The following is a 16,549-nucleotide window of genomic DNA, read 5'->3' on the forward strand; positions in this document are numbered from 1 at the left end:
CACATGTATACCGACAAGAAGTTCAAGGACAATTCAGAGGAAAGGTGAACTGCATCACAAGATCAAAGAATTCCACCCTAGGTTTCACAACATACGAAGTAATAGAGCAGGTTTCCAACTCCACATTCAACAAGTTTTTTGTCACCTACGACACAGCATCACGAGAGGTAAAGTGCCAGTGCTTGCTGTTCGAGTCAAGGGGCATACTGTGCCGCCATTCTCTGAGCGTCCTAAGCTTTGAACAAGTAGATACGTGGCACCGAAATACATACTAGAGCAAGAACATAAAGAGGAGGCACACACACATCAGGAGCAGCCAAGACAAGCCACTACTGGAGCCGAGAAGCAAGAGATTCGATGATTTGGTGTTTCGGTCGCACAATATATGCGAATTTGCGTCAGAGTCCGAGGAGCTGACCAAAATTCTACACCGGGCGTTTGATAATGTGATGGCCGAGATGCAAGAATATCAAAAGAGAAGCAAAGAAAAAAGTTTGTTATCCCACGAAGAAGCGACGTTGAGCGATGTGAACGACCTTCAAAGCCCGCCACGTGTTAGAACAAGAGGTTGGCCCAAGAACAAATTGGGATCAAACCTGGAAAAAAGATCTCAAATTCCATGAAGAAAAAGAAAAATCCATCTCCAAGCGAGGTAATATTGAGATTAGGCTTAAGCAAACATTCATTTGTGCATTTTGCTAATATATGATTTATTTTCTCTTTTTTGCAGTTGAACCTTTTAGACGGCAGATCAATGATTCAGTCAAGCTCCAGCTTTTACAATGCACCAGATATGAATTATCCCGGAGAGGATTATAGGAGTTTCAGTTTTTATTGACATAATTTTTCTTTCATCTATGAGAAAATTTCGATTCACTGAAGTTATAGGAGAGTTAATTTCTGACTGTTGTTAGTCTTTATTGAATAGTCACTTTTTTTTTGTTTTCGATATTAGCTTTTGTGAAATTCTTTATTCAATAGTCACTTTTTGTTTATTGAATAGTCAATTTATTGTGCTATGTCAGAGAGTTCAGGTGTTTCTGAAACTGAATACTGATATATACATTTTATTTCAAATTATCTCTCTGCTATATTGATGTATGCACTTTTTTGGTTCACCCTATGTATTAATTTTGATTCATTTGTTTATTTGGGGCTCTTAATGTTTGATAAACATCCTGATTTCATTCACTGTCAACCTAGAACAAAACAGCAGCCAGACAGTTCCAACAGATATATACATTAACATCTCAGACCGACAGGACAAGGACTAATGCATCTTGAATCAGATATAAATATTAACATTAGATATATACTTTAACATTAACATTAGATATATACATTAAAATTTATATTAATATTCACATATATACATTGAAAGAAGCAGTGTTTACTTTTTTAAACAAAATAGTGTTAATTACAATCAGTCAAACAAAGTATATCCTATTTACAATATGTATCCCTAGACGTGAATTTACAATAAGGGCTGAAGAGGGCAGCAGATGACTTCGGGAGTCTTATTACTCAGATACCTGAATCACTTAGTCTCTGATTTTGTTCAGTTTGTGCAATAGAATATTTAGACCATATTCAAGCCTAAAGGCATCAATCTCTTGCTACATTTCAATTGAAAAGAATTAGTTACATAAAAAATGAACCTAACTTAAATAAGAAATGAAAGAATTTTATGAATTTAGAAACAACTTACTTGTGTCCAAGATTTATATTAATACTCTTCTCACTTTTGATCTTTCGATGATCGATTATTTCAAGCCATTTCATGACGTATATCGCACAATCATAGCTAAGCAAGAATTAAGTAAAATACGGTTAATAGTATACAAAATAAAATACATTAAAAATAGCACTATAACAGAGAAAGATTTTTACCTTGTATGTTGACTATTCAGCCTTATATACTCTGCTTCTTCTCCCTCTTTGTCCTCTATTAAGGGTTTTGCCCCAGTGTAAACCCTCAACTGGGAGACTATTAATCCCTGAAACTGATAAAAAAAGTGAACTAAAATTAGGTGAATCAAAATCAACAACTCCACTGAACTGAACACAAATCATGACTTGAATAAAACGTCATAAAAATTGAATCAACGAGGGAAATATTTAAATAACTTACAATAAATTTGTTCAGTTTAATTCTCAAATCAGGTATTTCATCTTTCTTCTTGTTCACAGGGTCAAGCACATAGAATTCCTTTCTCTGGACATCGGCAATCCAGAACCACCAGTGCTCTCCACTGCAAATCAGCACAAATAGCTGAAATTTGGAAAAATGATAGAATATCTCAGTCCAAACGATAGCAAACGAGAGAATTATCAAAGAAGTTTTAGAAATCACAACTTATAAATGGATGCGATGCGAGTTTTCTTTTGTCAAAAAACTGGCAGTAGTGTGCATATTGATGACATCCATCTGGTAAGCCTTGTTGGTCTTTGGATCAATGTAATTCTCGCTATGGGTTCCCAACATAAACATTTGCAAAATGAATCTCAGTTAAATTACAAATAAACCAAATTATTTAATCATCAAGAAAAACTTCTCTGCATGCAAAAGAACTCAACTGAACAATCAAGTAAATCAAAATGACCGATTCCAATGAACCGAACACCATTCATGTGCTGAATAAAATATGATACACATTCAATCATCAAGAAAAAATATTACTGCATGCAAAAGGACTCAACTGAGCACTTGACAATCAAATGAATCAACTTGACCAACTCCACTGAACAGAACTCCATTCATGTTTTGAATAAAACGTGATAAACATTCAATCATCAAGAAAAATATTTTTGCATGCAAAAGGACTCAACTGAATACTTGACAATCAAATGAATCAACTTGACCAACTTCGTTGAACTGAACGCAATTCATGTGCTGAATAAAATGTAATAAACATTCAATCAGCAGGGAATAAAAAATTTGGCTTACCACAATATCCATTGGAACACAGTATATATCTTTCTTAAACCGGAGATATTTTATGTCGTTGAAAATCATGCAATGTGCATTGACCACCTACAGGAAGAAAATTTATAAGATTAGCAGAATATGAATCTTTAGAAAAATCATTAATGTTAATGCAATAGAAAAAGATTTACCGTACTTTTCACATGTTGTTCGGGCATTAGAGACATGAAATGATGTCTAACTGCCTCAAAATTCGCTTGATACTTTAAGACGAATATGGGGTCATATTTGTTGGTACTATCTTTGATTTCTTTCACATGTGTCATCCAATGATAACACTTTCCCTTCAACTCCTCCGTGATTTCTTTCTCTTTCTCCGGAGTTTTGTAAACTTCAGCGGCTGTAAAGCTCGGCTCGGCACTTGTTGCTTCAGCAAATTTCAATGAAGCCGTTACCCCAGCATCTACCACCGCCTCTGCTAGGATTTCAAGCTGTGATACTGTTGGCTGAGAGGGCTGACTCGGTTGAGTCACTGTCATTTAAGAGGGGGGACTTGGTTGAGATGCTGGAGGACTTATCCCATGGCTGAAGGAAAGTACATCATCTTCCCATTGTCTAAGACGAGCAGCACTGCAAGACGACAGAGGAAAGTTTCAAGCAATAAGGAAAAAGCAATACCATATAATACGAAATTTAACAAAAATGATATTAATTAAATATTACACATTCAACGGAGGTTCTGGCTCCGCCTTCCTCGAGGAAGATTCCTCGCCCACCTGCTTTTTGAGTTTTGAAAGACAACTGTAACAAACAAAAAGTAATTGATTTCTGGATTCTGATGAACCACAAATAGAGCATGTAATGAACTGAAATTTACCCAGATCTGAATAAGCAGTAAAACTTACCTATCAATGAGTGCTTGTTCTTCTGATTGATCTGCCGCCAGAGCTTCTTGGCACGGTTGCTGTTGCGGTTCTGGAGGGTTGCTGCATTAAACAAAAAATAGTTCAATAATGACCCTAAATTATTATCCGATACCATTAAATCTAATAGAAAAAATTTTATGTGCAACTTACTCGTTAACAGAAGTTTCTTGTATTTGAAATTCGGAAGTGTCATAGGCAAAGTCATCTTTTATTAGCTCTTCCTTAAGAAAACTCGGAAGAGACACTGCAATAGGAACTTTTAATGATTTTGGGATTTGAATAAATCTTGAATAATTGAATGATTGTGAAGGTAGAAATTAACATGTACTTGATTGAGAGAAAGCAGTGGTTGGGAATGTTAATACGTGTGATTATCTATTTTAATGCATGCAAAGATCTTTCCATAAAAAAATTATATATAATTGAATTTCAATTTCTTATTAATTCAATTTCTCTTTAATTAACTAATTGCCAATTCCTTGGTCAACTAATTAAGAAAAGAGGTTTAGCACAATTCTAATTTAAATTCAAATAATAATAAAAAAGTAGTTCTAGTTCAAATTATATGTCATATATTCAAAATTAGTCCAAAACAGTTGAGAATTATGAGAATGAAAAAGTCGCATGTTCTTTAAAATACTATTTTTAGTTAAGTTAAAAAGTCATGAGAAAGAATGTTCAAGCTAATTCTGATATTAAAATTTTTAAAGTAATAACAAAATCCAAAACAGAACTAGAATAAATTTCAATACTTCTAACCTTTAAAAAATGAAGAACGAAAACTCAATCTTAAAAATAGATTAATGCATACTTTAAAATAAAATAAAATACTTAGAATAATAATATATATAAAAGTAAACAAAGCTCTTTAACCCTTAACAAAAAAGAATTAGTTACTCATAGAAAAAGATGAAAACTATGCTGGAAAGGATTTCCCCCTTAACAATGTTATGTTACCACTAAGTCAAATCTCTCTTCGATGTATATAGCGCTAATAATTATATATATCATATGAACACATTTGATTGCCACACAATTTTTTGTTATATATTTTTTATCTGATCATAGTTATTATAGACACCTTATATATTAAGTAAAATGCACAATTAAATCAAATGGAGGACCAAATTCCAAAAGCACATTCTTATATAATTCGAATCAGTCTCATTCGAATTAGATAAACCAACACTAATTCGAATTAGTAGTAATGCTTGTAATTTGAATTTGTCCAATTTGAATTATGTTTGCATGTAGTCTTAGGGTAGTTCGAATCAAGGTGATTTGAATTATGCACACTAGGACCTCCCTAGTAATTCGAATGGGTCTGCTTCGAATTAATTTTGGACCATTATAGATCGAATTAATTTACATCTATTTATATGTGATACAAGCGTATATAAAGAGTACAATAAAGAGTACATTTAATAATATCCATAATGAATTCAATAAAGAGTACATTCAACCATAAATAAAAAAATAATAATTATAAATATTTTTTATAAATTATTAAAAAGCAAATATTTTTTAAAAATATTTATTAATATTTAGAATTTAGTCTTTAATATTTAAAATTAGTGAAATATTTGTCAAAAACATTATATTTTGTTGGTCAGTTAGCATTATTGAACCTATTAACCATGATAATATGCAGATGATTGATTGGTTTTTATATAAAAATATTTTTATTCTATTTAGTATTTAATTTTGATAAAATATTAATTAATTTTGAATTTAGTTATTATGAATTCTTATATCTAAGAATACAAATTAAGATTGTTATTAAAAAAATTTAAATTTTTTATTTTAATAAATGCTCAACAAATCATTAAAATAAAAAAATTAAAATTTAAAATTATATTTTTTGTAAAATTATAAAGTTTTAAATTTTTAATAATTTGTAGCAAAATATTTTTAATTATTATTTTTAATATTTTATAAAAAATATTTATAATTATTATTTTTAGAAATTGTTTGATTTTTAATTAGTTCAGAGTATGATTTTATTTTCTTCTTCTACATCCATGTTTGAATGCAAATTTAAATGCCAATAAAGTAAACAAGAAAATCTTATTGGTAAATTTGTTCACATGAGTTAACATATATAGTTTATTTAACTTGTGAATTTTTTTTTACGTAAAACGAATGTAGAAAAAGTGTTACGAGTTTAAGTAACAATGATTTAAACATATGTAACTTAAGATAGTAGTGTTTTACTTAACTAGATTATACTCAGAGGGTTATTACTAAAGAAAACATTGCAATATGTGGTAATACGCATTTTGCAGCGGTTTAAACAAATAAAATAATAAATCTTAAGTGCTCGGAGTAAATTCAAAATTTAGAAGTTTTAAATTGAAAATAAAATGTGAAATTTGATTTCAATGAATTTTTCTGAAATTGAAAAATGTATCTTTTTCGAAAAGTTTTGTAAAAATGCGTATTGGCGCTTAAGTCGGCAGTACCGGCTGTAGTCTATCCAGTATCACGTATTTTGGAAAATAAAATTTTGAAAATTGAATTATTATTTTGAAAGAACAAAAATAATTTAAAATTAAAAACCAGACACTAATCTTAAAGGTTTTTGATCTAAAGTAGGCCAAACGGACCTAAAACGCTAACGGATTGAATCGGACCCAAACCAGGTCCAAGGCTCAATATATATATATATATATATATAAAATGAGTTTTCAACTCATTTTTTCCCTAAAACAAAGAAGGAGGCGCAACTTGAGAGAGAAGAGAGCAAAAGCGTTTGGTCACTATTCACATCCACCTTCTGGTGACCATAACTTGGGTTACAGAATTTCGATTGACGAGCCGTTTGCAGTCACACGAAACTCTCGCCGAGCTCTTCATTTCTATTTAAACAAAGTGGCAAGATTTTCGAAATCTATGCTCCAATTTCCATTCCAAACAGTTCTGCATTTTTAGTTCTAGTTCTTGAGTAGATTTTGTGGTTTTATTTGTTTAGGGGTGATCTATCATTGAAATATTGTTGGATTTTACCCCTAATCTCTTTGGGTAAGGTTAGGTCTCACTAAACTCTTGTGTTTAATTATTTTTGTAAACCCTAGGTTTGATGTTTATATGTTATGTGATGTTAGATTGAGTTTTGGTGTTTGTTGGAGTTGGTTTAAAGCTTTGAATCGAGATTGGTGGCTTCGTTTTGGTGTTTGGTGCATTTTGAAAATTGGCCAAGGTATGATTTTGGTTTTCTGTATGTAATATGTAATATTTATGGACACTTAGACTAGTTGACTCTAAGATAGGATTGAACGAGGGTTGTGTATGATTACTTATATGTGAATTTATGTTTGATGATGAGAAGTATAATATGGAGTGTTGGAATGTGTGATATATGAGTTATGATAATAAAATGATGAGTATTGGTGATATTTATGTTCATGGTGTTGATTATAGATATTGAGATTGAATAATGATAATTATGAGGATTTATGATTGGAGGTGATGAATGATGTTTATGATGAGTGAATTGTACAAAGTATTGATGATTGAGATCTTAAGTTGGGAATTATGGATTTGTGTTGATTTATGGTGGGAAGGTTGAGTAAATTAGGTGTGATGGAAGTACAATAAAACGGTAAGGTGCAGTGTGTGGTAGTGTTTTATGATGTTTGGATATATTTTGGTTTGTTTTGGTTATGGAATTTGAAAATTTGGGAACTTTGATGTTTTTGTGTAAAACTTGATTTTTGGTGAACTTTTTTAAGGATCATAACTTGAGCCTCAATTTTCAAAATTAGTTGAAATTTATCTTAAATTAAAATTCATTCAAAGATTTTTAAATTGATATAAAGTTTGATGAAAGTGGATTTTTGTAGAGGAAGTTATGAATGTTTAAAGTTTGGGATTTAAAACTGATTTATGCAACTTTGCAAAATTTTAAGTCTGGGAGTGCATGCATACGCATACCCCTCATACGCATACATGCCATTCTGTTTGGCACCTATGCGTACGCGAAATGTGCCAAAATGTATGTATGCGTACGCATACATAATACATGCGTACGCATACACCACCATGTTTTGCTGAAAAATGGTTTTTTTTTTCACTTTTAAAGGGTTCTCTAGTTTTCTAAACTTTTTTATCTACTGTTTAAGATTGCTAACTAGTAATTAGATCTTAAAACTAATAAAGATGGGTTAGTGAGCTAAATTGGTAATTTTCTATATGAGTTTAGAAGACGGCGGGTTAGGTTTCTGAAGTTGTGGGTGAACTAGCAAAATGTTTTATTTGCAATGGCTTAAGAAATTGTGAATGGATAGTAACTTGTGGTATTAAAAATTGATGATGGTTATGATGAGTTTGATGGATATTGAAGAAGAGTATGCCAGACATTATATTCTTAAAATATTGAGATTTGATGATTGAAAGTGGATTGAGATAAGAAAATAGTGATGACTGGTGATGATTTTAAGAAATTCCCTTACAAAGGAATTCTAATTGCAGCAATTAAACTAGACTTACAGGATCTTCATCTATAGATTACAAGGATTATGCCATAATTACACTATATTTTCAAAACTCTTCAATCTTACAATTTTCAACAATCCAACCACACTATATCCCTTATGACATGTTATGGATAATATCAAATGGTCACATCACTTTAAGAAATCGATATCCAAGCATGGATTTTTAATTGATAAAAATCTCAAGGTTTAATTGTTCTGTTGATTTTTATAGTTTTGTAAAATTTTTAATTAGGTCTTTATACGTTTTTTTTTTAATTAAGCCACTGCACCAATTTTTTTTCAATTAGGTCCCTCTTGACAGTAATTGGTTTAATTGTATAAGGACCCAATTAAAAAAAATTGATGTAGAAACCCAAATAAAAGAAAAAAAGTGTAGGAACCCAATTAAAAAAATTGGTACAAGGACTCAATTAAAAGAAAAAAAATATAAGGAACTAATTAAAAATTTCGCAAAATTATAAGGACCAATAGAATAATTAAACCAAATCTCAAGAAATTTTCTCACAAGGAAAATCTTATAGAAAGTATGCCAGAGTTTTAAGCCGTGATCAGCAAGTTATACAAATTGTGCTAGTATTACAAGACATTCTCCAGTGTCTTCAACCTCACAATTTCCATCTATTTGACCACACTAAAACTCTTTTGGCTCATCATGGATAACACTAAATGGTGTGAAAAAATTCATGAAATCACCATCCACACATGAATTTTTATTTCACAAAAAATTCAATACATTTTCTGAAAAGAGAAGTCGGTTATTGGAATTATGCTAGAGTTACAGAATCATGATCATCAAGTTACGATAATTGTAACAATATTATAGGACATTCTCCAATGCCTTAAATCTCACAATTTCAAACAATCTAATCACATTGGATTCCTTTTGGTTCATCACAGATAACACTAAATGGTCAGAGGATTGCATGAAATCACTATCCACACATGAATTTTTATTTCATGAAAAATTTAGCAAATTTTCTCACAAGAAGATCCGATTATAGGAATTATGCTAGAATTACAAGATCGTGAACACAACGTTACAATTATTGTACTAGTATTACAGGACATTTTCCACACTCTTTAATCTCACAATTTTTAACAATCTAACCATACTATATTCCATGTGACTCATCATGGATAAAACCAAATAGTCATGAAACTCCATGAAATCATGATCGAAGCATGGATTTTGAGTTTATGAGAAATTCAAAAAAAAATTTCACAAAAACATGCTCACAGGAATCATGTCGAAGGTATGATATTTTCATTTGCTGGTTATGTGAATTGTGCTAGTATTACAAGATATGCTTCAGGCTCTTGAATTTCACAATTTCAAATAATCTAACCACACTAGATACCTTGTGAGATGTCATAGATGACACTAATAAGTAGCTACAAAATTTATCACCATCCGATAATAAATTTTGAGTTTATGAGAAAATGGAGAAACTTCCTTACAAGAATTCATGATAAATCAAGGAAGTTCCTAACAAGCGAATTTGGGCGAATCTGGTAACAAAAATTATGTTAAAGTTACAGAATCTTGACTAAAAGGATACAGAAATTATGCTAATGTTACAAGACATTTTCCAGAATCTTCAATCTCGCAATTTTCAATCATACAACCAGGGGTAAGTACGATTTTGGTCCCTAACGTTTTGTGCCAGAATCGAAATCGTCCCTCTTGTACTTTTTGTATTAAAATCGTCTTTAACGTTTTTATTCGCATTAAAATCGTCTTTTTTATTTTATTTTTTGACAAAATTACCCTCACAACTACCAACATAATTACTTCCTTCAACGCCAACGCCAACGCCACCAGCACCACTGCCGCCGTCCCCCTCCCCCTCCCTGCCTCCCCTCCCCGTTTCCCTTCCCCTTCCCAGCACCCCCACCCCCACCCCACGTGACCCCCATCCCCGTCTTCCCTTCCCAGCACCCCCTCCCCGCGTCACCCCCCCCCCCCTTTCCGTCTCCCCTTCCCAGCACCCCCACCCCCACCCCCTCCCCGTTTTCCCTTCCCCTTCCCGGCACCCCCACCCCCACCCCGCGTCACCTCCATCCTCGTCTTCCCTTCCCAGCACCCCCTCCCCGCGGTCACCCCCCCTTTCCCTCTCCCCTTCCCGCCTCCCCTTCCCCCCACCCCCAAACAGAAACAGAAACAGAAACAGAGAAACAGAAACTCAAGGTACAAATTAACAAATTCAAGTACAAAACCAAATCAACAGAGGAGCATGCATGAACGGCGGAGAGGCAGCGGCAGGGCGGAGAGGCAGCGGCGGGACGGCGAGGCTGCGGCAGCGAGACGGCGGCTTCCCTTCTCCCTTCATCGTCATCATCATCAGAGTTTTGGAGGAGGCGGCGGCGACGACGGAGGCTCCCCGGCGCCGTCCCCCTCCCCCTCTTCCCTTCCCCTCCCCTCCCCTCCCCTCCCCTCCCCTCCCCCTTGTATAAACGCGTTTTCTTCCCTCTCCCCCAAAACACGCGTTTTCCTTTTTTTATTTTATAATTTTTATTATTAAAATAGGAATAGGGGTAGTTTAGGAATAAAACAAATTTTTTTTTGAAAAAGACGATTTTAATACAATTAAAAAGGTTAAGGACGATTTTAATACGAAAATTACAAGAGGGACGATTTCGATTCTGGCACAAAACGTTAGGGACCAAAATCGTACTTACCCCATAAATTACTTATGGCTCATCATGGATCACACTAAATAGTCACAATACTCCATGAAATCACTATCCTAGCTCGAACTTTCAATTTAACGAAAAATTTAAGGAATTCTCACAACGAAATCTGGTTACATGAATTATACCAGTGTTACAGGAGCTTGGTCGGAGGGTAACAAGAACTATGCCAATGTTACATTACATTCTCAAAATTCTTCAATCTCACAATTTCCAACAATTCAATCACACCAGATCATTTGTGGCTCACCATAGATGACACCAAATAGTTAGAAAACTCTACAGTTGGTTCCCTGTAACCCGAGTGCACTTTGTATAACCGAGTTATCTTTTGACTTTTAAGCTTGAATTCCTAACGAACCCAGAATCCACACATGGATGATACTACTACAGGATTTTTAGCACCGACAATCATCCACGAGGGACCCCGGGAGGTCTAATGTAACTTTAATTGTTGGAGATGATGAGTTGGAGAAGGTTACAGAATGTACTGTAATAGTAATCCAATTCCTGCAACTTTTTATTCACGATCTTATAACTGTCCCACCATTCTTATAACCCAGCTTCCTTGCACTGGAATCCCTTGAATCTCTCGAGACTCCAAACTTCACTGCTGGGTGCATGATCGTGAAGTTGTCTTATCTTCTGGCATCGTGGATGAAATTCTCTAACCAAATACAGAATTTCATTTCATGAATAATTCTAGTCCAATTTCCTCGAGAAACTAATTTGTTATAGTAATTCTGCATTTGTTATGTAATTATGGTGCACATATTACATAAATTGTTAATTATGCTAGACATTCTCCGGGGTCTTCAATATCTCAATTCTCAACAATTCACCCACGCATGGTCATTGTGAGTTAGGACACATGACATCACAAAATTCTATCAAATCATGGTCAAGGCATAAATCTTTATTATTTGAATTGTTCAAGGAAGTTCTTCGAAGAAGATATAAGTTATGTTAGTTATGCTTGGAGTAGAAAACTTTAATCATCATGAATCAGTAATTTGTCCAGTATTAAAAGGATAAACTAGGGTTACAGATCCTTGGCCATCAGGTTACAAGAATTGAGCTAGGATTACACGACTATCTCTAACCTTGTAATTATCGAAACTATCAGCCACAGTAGATACCGTGTGACTCATTCTGGATGAGATGATGACAAGTGGTCACAACACAAGCTTTCAACATCCACCCCATGAATTTTGACTTCATGAAAAATTCAACAAATTTTCACATAAGGAAACATTCCTCAAGTGTGAAGTCAAACTAGCGGTATATTTATCAAAATGTTAAATGAATTGTTCCAGTTTTACAGGATATTTTCCAACTTGTTCGATTTCAATCTAACACAATTCAAACAGACTAGATCTCTTGTGCCTCGTCATGGATGACACTGATCAAACAAAAAGGGTTCGTGATATATACGTTGACTAAATACACTGTAACTAGCATCGAAGTTCATGAAATATTCAAAAGACAATGTTACTATACATGGTGACTCTATCATCATAACACTGCGAGTATAGCAGAGAGCACAAGATGAAACAACTTTGCTTATACCTCCTGGGAGGGGGTTTTTCCTTAGTCGAAGACACCAAACTCAGCGAGTTGGGATCTAACTTCCGTCTGATGTTACTTTGTCTCGCCCTATTCTTTATGTAGGCGGCTATCCCCAACTGGTTGACATGCACTTTAAGGGGGACTTAAATGAATATTCCTTTTGAATAGGCCACATGAAAGTACTCCTCCACATGCCCAAGGAGTACATCCTGGCTAGTGTTCAACCCACTCAGACGGTAGGATAGGAGGAGATCTTTTTGGAAAGTCAGAACTTGCTCTTGGAAAAATGGGAGATGAAAACTTAAAAAAGCACAACGTTGTAGTTGAGTTTGAGGTTCGTCACCAAAATTCGACATCAACAACAGTTCTAATAATGATGAAGCTCAACAAAACGACGGTGTCCTAACCTAGTTGTAACCCAGCAATAAGGTTTCAGGCGACCAGTGCTGAAGGTACTTGTACACAAAAGCTCTGCAGTCATCACTGAATAATAAGTACACAAGGGTAAGCATCATCTAGGCCTCCTCTTTGTACCACCAAAAATGGTCAGATTATACAAACTACCTACAAAAAACATGTGCGACAAAATGTATTGGATCACCTGTTGTGTTGCCTTGGTACAGGGGTATAAATGCAGTGAAATCCAGAATCGATAGGAACGTGGCCAGGGTCTACCAAAGAGATCTGTTCCTGCCTCCTCGACAGCACGTCGTCAAGCACAATCGTAACACAAATAGAGATTAACCTAACAAGTGTTGTAGTTGACAAAGTTCAAATATCGTACTCACCACCAGGGAGTCTAGTTGCTTCCTTTAAAAAGTCAGGCACCTTCGGCGTATGGAGTCAAGCACGTAGACTATTTTATTCTTGCGATCAAGTGCATAAGCCCACCAATGCTCGTTCCACAAAAAGGGTCCCATAATCTACCAACAAATACTCATTACACGATCCATACAAAAGTAGTGTAACAATGCATGAAACGACGGAAATTTTGGTGCTTTTACCAGATTTTTGTTCGCTATCCGAATGTGCCTGAAGTAAGAATGGTCTTTCAGTCCCTGAAGCGGTCAGTACTTCCCTGACTAATAATGTCTAAGATCAGACAACTAAACACCCAAATTTTTTAAGTCAAATATCGAAATTAATGATATGAATAAATAATTAGAACAATGCAGTTTCGGGCAACGATTACCATCATGTATGGGCTGAGGCAAACACATTCTTCCAATTGATCGTCCGCACCTTCGGCATTAAGAAACTCAATGACAAAATGCATAAGCTGACAATGCAGAAGACACTGTTACAGTGGGATGGCATGCAATAGCGAGACAAAACAAATTATTTAATGTCTAAGATCAGACAACTAAACACCCAAATTTTTTAAGTCAAATATCGAAATTAATGATATGAATAAATAATTAGAACAATGCAGTTTCGGGCAACGATTACCATCATGTATGGGCTGAGGCAAACACATTCTTCCAATTGATCGTCCGCACCTTCGGCATTAAGAAACTCAATGACAAAATGCATAAGCTGACAATGCAGAAGACACTGTTACAGTGGGATGGCATGCAATAGCGAGACAAAACAAATTATTTAATGTCTAAGATCAGACAACTAAACACCCAAATTTTTTAAGTCAAATATCGAAATTAATGATATGAATAAATAATTAGAACAATGCAGTTTCGGGCAACGATTACCATCATGTATGGGCTGAGGCAAACACATTCTTCCAATTGATCGTCCGCACCTTCGGCATTAAGAAACTCAATGACAAAATGCATAAGCTGACAATGCAGAAGACACTGTTACAGTGGGATGGCATGCAATAGCGAGACAAAACAAATTATTTAAACAATACATACATGATTGCTTATCCAAAGTCCAAGTTTTGCACTTGTGGTATCTGTCCGAGCCAAGTGGTGGTCAAACCCAATCGCAATCACCCTAACAAAAGCAAGCAAAGACTCTTTAAGTAATGGGATCCCATCCGAATTAAGTTTTCCAACATATCTCCTATAGGTTTAATCATGATTAATGAAAATGCAAGAAATATAAACATACTTAGAATGTTCAAGCATCATGACTGACGAACCATCATCTGTGGTAACATAGTATAGATAAACCTTCTCTCTCAACTCATCTAGAAAACGATTCGGGGCCTTGTAGACAACCAACTCCTGTGACACGGGCGGCTCCCGTTGCAATGGGCGACAATCCTTGATCATCACTTGAATCACCAACTTTTTTATTAGCCATAGAAACGTCTGGTAGATCATCACCTTCTGAGCTAGATACAGAGCTTCTGTCATCGTCAGACGCAACATTCTTTCCACTGTCCTGAGCAGCCATTTTACCCTCCCTAGGACCGTTATCACTGTCCTCAGAATGATTGTTATTGTCATCATCTTCAGTCTCCTTATCACTCTTTTTGGGGTCCACATCGATTTTCTTCTGACCCTTACCCCTCATAACCTCAACATCCTTCATATGTGCATCGTCCTCCTTACCATCTTCGCTCACCTTGTTCTGGACAACAGGCCTCCTTGGCCAATTGAATCTCCTACTAACAACAGGGCCTCCAAACTTAGCATCCTCCTGCATCAGCCTGCTTATCTTCTCCTCAAAGATGCGATGCTCATCCTCGGCAAAATGACCGATCAGCTAAAACAAAAATAACCGCACACTTTAATACATACTTCATTCACCATAAATATGTACGGCAGAAGTAGTTTTTATCCTACCAGATTCTTTCACTTCGAGGGGACGAAGAAGACAGACTCAGCATCCTCACCAATGGGAAACAAGAATCCCTACAATCAACATACAACTACCATTTATCGACACTTTGTTTTATCCAGCCAACTTACTGGTAAAGGCAATTATGGACTTTTAATGGAGTGAAAGGAACTCAAGAATGCTCACCGTAAGAGCAACTTATCAGCATGTATCTGTTCTCTCATCAGCTTGTTCCAAAAAGATAGAAGTTGGAACTCAACTCCACCATTTGTTGCCCCGAAACTCTGCCCCTGCAAGCATAGAATCTGTTGCAAAATTTGCAACGAAAAAACACTTTTCAAAAACACGATTAACTGTTACTTCTGCATGAAGCGCCCAAAAAAGAACTACTTTACCTATCAGCATTCCACACAATGAAAAATGAATTGCTTTTTTTTTTTGGACTTGAAAAATGAATTGCTTTAAAAATTCTTCTAGTAAAATCAATCCAAAAGTCGAAGCAATAATCCGGCCTGTTGAGAAAAAAAAAAAAACATTTACCTCCTCCGTCATCATTCCTCCGAATATGTTTTTTTGGGGCCATGTGTAAACAACAATCCACCAAAACTTGAAACTTCTACAAAAAAAAAAAAAAACATACCATTAACCACCAACAATCTTCCAGTCGCAGAAGCTCTTGCACGGACAATGTTGATGCTTGACCCCTTATTCACGGCCCGTGTATTCCATCAACGAAGTTTTCTCGCAGGCCGTGGACACCCACACAGCAAATCCCGTGGACACTTCACCGACCAGTTGGCAACAGCAACAAAGATACTTTCACAGCCCCGTGGGATCCTTCAACAAACTCTCTTACGGCCCGTGGACAGTATCACAGAAAACTTGACAGCAATGCGAAAACGGGAAAGTCAAACCAAACTCCGATCAATGTCTACACGACCCGGAGGAAGCAAAGGTGATTAGTTGTGATTTCAGACGGTTTAGGGTCGGCAATTAACATTAAAAGCTTTTGAATTCTTTTTTGAACAATGACGCAACATTGAGAGAGAGAGAGAGAGAGAGATAGTTTCAATCCAACGGGATAGGCACGGGTTACTTCGCTCTCCACCACAAAGGGCAAATCAGACATTGTATTTTTAGCGTATGTATGCGTATCTTGGTTGGGAGTTGGCAAAAACAATATTTTGTTGGTATAA

At 35.2% G+C, this 16,549-nt stretch overlaps 1 protein-coding gene across 19 annotated transcripts; it reads right to left on the minus strand.

Moving 5' to 3' along the window:
* Positions 1-12,304: 12,304 nt before the first annotated feature.
* On the minus strand, positions 12,305-16,464 carry LOC112802641 (uncharacterized). Of its 19 annotated transcripts, none has more exons than XM_072237808.1 (13): positions 15,994-16,391; positions 15,749-15,865; positions 15,540-15,658; positions 15,359-15,427; positions 14,679-15,278; positions 14,480-14,561; positions 14,315-14,401; positions 14,058-14,144; positions 13,801-13,887; positions 13,613-13,690; positions 13,397-13,531; positions 13,210-13,292; positions 12,305-13,091 (listed from the first exon to the last, which is right to left on the minus strand). In XM_072237808.1, exons 5-10 carry the CDS (start codon positions 15,056-15,058, stop codon positions 13,676-13,678), a joined length of 738 nt encoding a protein of 245 aa, XP_072093909.1. In that variant the 5' UTR covers positions 15,059-15,278; positions 15,359-15,427; positions 15,540-15,658; positions 15,749-15,865; positions 15,994-16,391; the 3' UTR covers positions 12,305-13,091; positions 13,210-13,292; positions 13,397-13,531; positions 13,613-13,675. The 19 variants fall into 19 exon arrangements, with proteins under 19 accessions (XP_072093909.1, XP_072093908.1, XP_072093907.1 ...); XM_072237807.1 differs by having other exon boundaries at positions 13,210-13,298; XM_072237806.1 differs by having other exon boundaries at positions 13,210-13,298; positions 13,613-13,714.
* Positions 16,465-16,549: the final 85 nt, after the last annotated feature.

This window comes from Arachis hypogaea, chromosome 5, assembly GCF_003086295.3.
Source record: "Arachis hypogaea cultivar Tifrunner chromosome 5, arahy.Tifrunner.gnm2.J5K5, whole genome shotgun sequence".
Lineage (NCBI taxonomy): Eukaryota > Viridiplantae > Streptophyta > Magnoliopsida > Fabales > Fabaceae > Arachis > Arachis hypogaea.

Coding starts and splice junctions, on each gene's coding strand:
- LOC112802641 (XM_072237792.1), bottom strand. CDS start 15,058: ATGTGGACCCCAAAAAGAGTGATAAGGAGACTGAAGATGATGACAATA. Junction 14,402..14,479: donor GACTTTGGATAAGCAATCAT/GTATGTATTGTT, acceptor CTGCATTGTCAG/CTTATGCATTTTGTCATTGA. Junction 14,163..14,314: donor GCCTCAGCCCATACATGATG/GTAATCGTTGCC, acceptor CCACTGTAACAG/TGTCTTCTGCATTGTCAGCT.